This window comes from Hydra vulgaris, chromosome 11 (genome assembly GCF_038396675.1).
Source record: "Hydra vulgaris chromosome 11, alternate assembly HydraT2T_AEP".
Lineage (NCBI taxonomy): Eukaryota > Metazoa > Cnidaria > Hydrozoa > Anthoathecata > Hydridae > Hydra > Hydra vulgaris.
The window spans coordinates 54786808-54793199 of NC_088930.1; the positions used below are offsets into that span (position 1 = coordinate 54786808).

The 6392-nt window shown below is 25.2% G+C and overlaps 1 protein-coding gene across 1 annotated transcript; it reads left to right on the forward strand.

Annotated features, from left to right (window-relative positions):
• The first annotated feature begins 2839 nt into the window (after positions 1-2839).
• On the forward strand, positions 2840-5532 carry LOC136087141 (uncharacterized). Its single transcript, XM_065809647.1, has 4 exons — positions 2840-2843; positions 2905-3501; positions 3706-4017; positions 5456-5532. The coding sequence occupies exons 1-4, from the start codon at positions 2840-2842 to the stop codon at positions 5530-5532; spliced, it is 990 nt and encodes a 329-aa protein (XP_065665719.1).
• Positions 5533-6392: the final 860 nt, after the last annotated feature.

Below are 6392 nucleotides of genomic sequence, written 5' to 3' on the forward strand. Positions count from 1 at the left end.
TTTTACTTTAATTGAAATTTTTAAACAAACAAAATCGAAATTATTTTTAAAAGCATTCATAAAATTGCCAAATGCTCAATTTGGATCCATAGACAAGTATACGTCTTCCCATATAATATACGTAAATTTTTCAAATTATCGGTAATTTCTTATCTAGACTTTTCTTTTAGTGATGCATCGTTTTTTTAGTAATTACTGTTCAGAAAAAAAACGGTTACGAAGGTTTTCGTAACTTGATTAAGTTACGAAAAATTTCGTAATTCAAGTTAAAGTTTCATTAAGTTAAAGGAAAGTTTCGTAACTTAATTAAGTTACAAAAACTTTCGTAACATTTTTTTTTCTAAACAAAATTAACAACAGCAATTACAACAACAAGAAGATATTTATTCTCCTTTTTAAATCATACAATAATATAATAATAATAATAATAATAATAACAATAATAAAATCATAATATTGATTGTACAATCAATAGTATTAATCAATTATTTTTACTTACTACATTAAGTAAGTAAAAATAGTTAATTAATAAAAGATATATATACACACACACACACACACACACACATATATATATATATATATATATATATATATATATATATATATATATATATATATATATATATATATATATATATATATATATATATATATATATATATATATATATATGTATATATACAGGCCCGTAGCAGCAGGGGCATTTGCCAATCTCCCCCAAATTTCAAATAAATAATTATTAAGAAATTGACTGAAAAAATGACTAAAAAAAAGAAAAAAAGGCTTTTGAAACTGTTTCAGGGTAGTACTGCCCAACTCCCAATATAATTTTTGTTCCTACGGCCCTGATATATATATTTTCATTTATATATATGTATATATATATATATATATATACATATATATGTATATATATATATATATATATATATATATATATATATATATATATATATACATATATATATATATATACATATATATATATATATATATTTTTATATATATATATTTATATATATATATATATATATAAATATATATTTATATATATATATATATATATATATATATATATATATATATATATACAGTACCTACTCAAATTATTAGACTCAAAAAAAAAATTCAAAATTTTGTTACTTTTTTGGATTTTCTTTGTTAGGTAGGGGTTATTGCTGTTTACTTTTTATTATTTATATGTAATATAACTTCCTGTCATTCATTTTTTGTTTTAGATTAAAAACATTTATGAAATATATACACTTTTTAACAATATTTTCAACTTTATAAAAGGTATGGTAAATTTTAAAAATATAAAATTAAAAACATTCAGTTATTTTTATCTTTCATAACTCAAATTATATGTCTTTATATGTTCAAATTATATGTCTAAATTATTGTCGACTGTCTTAAAAACTCAAATAATGAAATTTCAGTTGTTTTTAAGTGTTTTTTTAAAGAATCCCTGTCATATAATAACTTATTAAATGTTGTTGTGGTTTTTAGATTAATAATGGGTAGAGCTAGTGATGTTTCCCCACGTAAATTAGCTAAAGTAGCTGTTCTTCTGCAAGAAACAAATCACAGTCAAAGAAATATTGCCAAAATTGTCAAAGTCTCACAGGCTACAGTTAGAAGAATAAATTCTAAACTCAAAATGGGGGTCAAATTAGAAGCACAGCGAACAGGCTGCTGTGGCCGAAAAAGAATAACAAGTGCTAGAGATGATAGAAAGATCAAAAAAGTTATTGAGCAAAATCGTAAGATGCCAGCAATAAAACTGAAAAGCGTTTTGAAAGACCAAGGAATCAACATTTCACTTGGATCTTTAAGAAGGCGAAGTTACGAGTTAGGATTCAAGTGCAGAAAGCCACTGAAGAAACCAAAACTTACCACTGCGATGATTAAAAAACGTCTTGCTTGGGCTAAAAAACACTCTTCTTTTTCTCAGGATGACTGGAATAAGGTAGATTTTCTATTTATTCTCTCCTGAAACTTAAACAAACAATATTTTATTATTACAAGTTTTTAAAAGACGCTTTTGCATTAATATCTTACCCCAATTGATTTTACTAATACTTTAAATATTATTAAACATCAATAATTATTGCTATATTCAGGTTGTATTCAGCGATGAATCTACCTTTCAAACTTTAGAAGACAAAGCCACATTTGTCCGCCGCAGACCACGAGAACAACACTAGCCAGAATGTATCGTAAACAAGGTAAAGCACCCAGCATCCATAATGGTTTGGTCATGCATATCAAGCAGGGGTACCGGTCAACTTTACATTGTACAAGGGACAATGAAGCAAGATCAGTACAAGACTGTCCTACAGACCACCCTGATTCCACAGATACGAGAGTGGTTTCCTAATGGTGAAAAAATAGTTTTTATGCAAGATGGTGCTCCTTGCCATACTGCAAAATCCATAAAGACATTTCTTGCTAATGAGAGTATTGAGCTTCTTGATTGGCCTGGAAATTCTCCAGATATGAATCCTATTGAAAATCTGTGGGAGCTAGTAAAACGTAAAATCAGTGCGGAAATAATAACGAGTAAACAGAAGCTTACAGAACAACTGATTGATGTATGGGTTCGAGATCCAGAAGTTAAAGCATTGACCTCAAAGTGCATAAATAGTATGCCAAGGCGTGTCAAAGCTCTTATAGAGTCAAAAGGGCTCACAACCAAGTATTAAGTTTCTTAATATGCTTTGTATGTAATAATATATAGATAATATAACAAAAAAATTAAGTTGCGATTGCTTGTATTGCATTTTAGACACACAAAAAAGACAAAAAGCTAAAAATTGAGCTTGAGTCTAATAATATGAGTAGGTACTGTATATAAATCCTTAGTCGCTGAAACACTTAACCAGTTTTTTGTAAATATAGGTCCTACTTTATCATCTAATATAGCAACTACTCAATCACACTTTAGTTCGTACTTAACCTCAACCAACCTTAATGTTATGTCTAATTATAAACTTACAGAAAAAGAATTACTAGACGCAGTCTCTTTATTAAAACCCAATAAAAGTTTAGGATTTGATGATATAAGTAGTAATGTCATTATCAAATCAATAAAACAAATTACAATTCCATTACTACATATTTTTAATTTATCTCTAAAACAAGGCGTTTTTTCAGATAACCTAAAAATTGCAAAAGTCATTCCAGTGTTAAAATCAGGTGATCCTTCCGATGTTACGAATTATAGACCAATCTCAATTCTTTCTTGTTTTTCTAAAATATTAGAGCGGGTTATGTATAATAGACTATATTCCTTTTTAAATGTTAATAATATTCTTTTTCATAAACAGTTTGGATTTAAATCTGGTCATTCAACTGATCATGCTATCACTCACCTTGTTCATGATATATTTAAAGGGTTTGATGAAGACAAGTATACCCTAGGTGTATTTATCGATTTAAGTAAAGCTTTTGACACTGTCAATCATCAAATCCTTCTATCCAAACTGAAAAGTTATGGTATAATAAATACTAATTTGTCCTGGTTTGATAGTTACTTGTCTAATAGAAAGCAGTTTATTTCATATGATAGCGGAAAAACGGAATATAAGTCAATCACCTGTGGTGTTCCTCAAGGATCAATTTTAGGACCACTTTTATTTCTCGTTTATATTAACGACTTATATAAATTTTCTAACATTTTAAACTTAATTTTGTTTGCAGATGATACAAACTTGTTTTATTCTAGTAAAGATATCAGTAAATTATTTCAAACAGTAAACAAAGAACTAGAAAAATTAACCCAATGGTTCAAATCAAACAAACTATCTTTGAACATCAGTAAATCCAAATACACTTTGTTTCATCGTCTTCATAAAAAACAAGATATTCCATTAAAACTTCCTGATCTTTTTATTGATAACGCATTATTAAAAAGAGAGCAATCAATAAAATTTTTAGGTGTGGTTCTGGATGAAAATTTAACCTGGAGGGACCACATAGGTCTAATTGAAAATAAAATATCAAAAAATATAGGTGTTTTGTATAAAGCCAAGCAGTTTTTAAATCTATCTTGTTTAAAAAACTTATATTTTTCTTTAATTCATTGCTACTTAAATTATGCAAACGTTGCTTGGTGCAGCACAAACGCAACAAAAGTAAAAAAACTGTTTAGTAAACAAAAACAGGCTATAAGGATAATTACAAACGTAGACCGTTTCTCTCACACTCAAACATTATTTAATAAACTTAATATTCTAAATGTATATAAACTAAACCTTTACCATATTCTTATCTTCATGTTTAAACTTGATAAAAAAATATCACCAATGTTATTTAATTCACTTTTTGAAAAAATAAACCACATATACCCTACCAGATTTTCAAAAAACAATTACATTCAATCCAAAACACATTATTCAGCAACCAAATTCTCAATTGCTAACCGAGGTCCTAAGCTGTGGAATACAATATTAAATAATGAGCTGAAATCTAATTATTCTTTAAACCAGTTTAAAACAAAACTTAAGCAATTACTGATGATACATGAAAATGAATTAAAGTTCTTCTAAAAAGCTTTTTAAACTAGCAAACAAAAACAAAAATTAACCTACTAATTACTCTTTAATATTATATTTAATATTCTAAACAATAGTCTGTTATTGTAAATGTATTTCTTATCTTATAAGTTTTGAATTTACAAACGATTTTTTTAAGTTTTATTATTTGAAATACTAATTACTAAAAATATTGTAAAATTTTATAATTTCAATTTTTATTAAAAAAAGTTATTGTAAATTCTTTTTGTAATATTAATACTTATATATCATCTTATTTTACTTATCAGTTCTTAAATATAAATAATCTTTGAATTACTGCGTATTTTAAACTTTATATATTTTATTTTTTGCATTTTGTTAAAACATTATATTTGATGAATATGCATTTTTTTTTTGGGGGGGGGGGGGGGCTTAATGATAAGATGAATTTTGTCTTCTTCAAGCCCCCGTCATGTAAAAATTGGTTTTTATAAATTACGAGGGTAAATTATTTTCAATCGGCAAATACAATACTAAAAAAAAAAAAAAAAAAAAAAAATAAATATATATATATATATATATATATATATATATATATATATATATATATATATATATATATATATATATATATATATATATATATATATATATATATATATATATATATATATATATATATATATATATATATATATATATATATATATATATATAGGGGAAGTGGAAGCATAACCGCATATGATGGCACGACCGGTTTTTAACATTTCCCTTTGAAAAATGTTATCTAATGTGGCAAAAACAATACCACGCATAGGTAAAACAGTTTCCTTCATTTCGTTTATGTCATAAAGAGTGCTTGTTGCGTTTCTGAGAAGTTGTGCATAATAATGTTTATTTTGATAAAAATATTATATTTACATCATTTTTTTCAGACCATTCTTTTGAGGAAAAAGCAATATTTAATTTTAGCGTTAAAGATGTATGTTATCAGCGTTATTTCATCAAGTGAAAACCTTTTTGATGTCAACAGTAAGTTATGAAACCGTATTCTTTCTAAAAACTGTCAACTGGGACAGAACCGCATAGACGCACAGGAGGCACAATCGCACGGACGAACAGGAGACACAACCGTATTCTCTTAAGATTTACGAATAATTACAACAGTTACACCTGAATGCGTTTATGTAAAAACTTGAATAGAAATAATTTTGTTTTGAGATATATTTTTTTATTTAACTTTTTGAAATGAGTTTTTGACTAAAATATAAAGTGTACAAATCGATATCTTGTTATATATATCTGGTGATTATTGTAGTTCAATTTTTTTCTTAATTGCATCAATTTAAAGCTTAATGATGCGGTTATTGAAATAAACTGTTAAAAAAACACATTTACGGGGGCGGTTATGCCCCCGTAATATATATATATGTTATTTATATATATTACGGGGGCATATTAATATATATATATATAATAATATATATATATTAATATATATATTAATATATTATATATATTAATCTATATCATTAATATATTAATATAATATATATTAATATATATAAAAATATATATTAATATATATATATATATATAATAATATATATATATATACATATTATATATATATATATATATATATATATATATATATATATATATATACATATATATATATATATATATATATATATATATATATATAATGTAAAATTATCTGAGAATGAGTAAATTAATTTTAAGTATTTATTAATAATAACTAAATGATTGATAAGGATGGTGTCACTCAAACAGAATTCTGATCAAGGGAGTGACACCAGTAATTACTAAAAAAAAGATGCATCAATAAAAGAAAAGCCTTGATGAGAA

Excerpts from the sequence above, each read along its gene's own strand:
- LOC136087141 (XM_065809647.1), top strand. Across the intron at positions 3,502-3,705 it reads ATCCAAACTGAAAAGTTATG|ATGATACAAACTTGTTTTAT; the intron begins GTATAATAAATA and ends TTTTGTTTGCAG. Across the intron at positions 4,018-5,455 it reads TAAAATATCAAAAAATATAG|ACCATTCTTTTGAGGAAAAA; the intron begins GTGTTTTGTATA and ends CATTTTTTTCAG.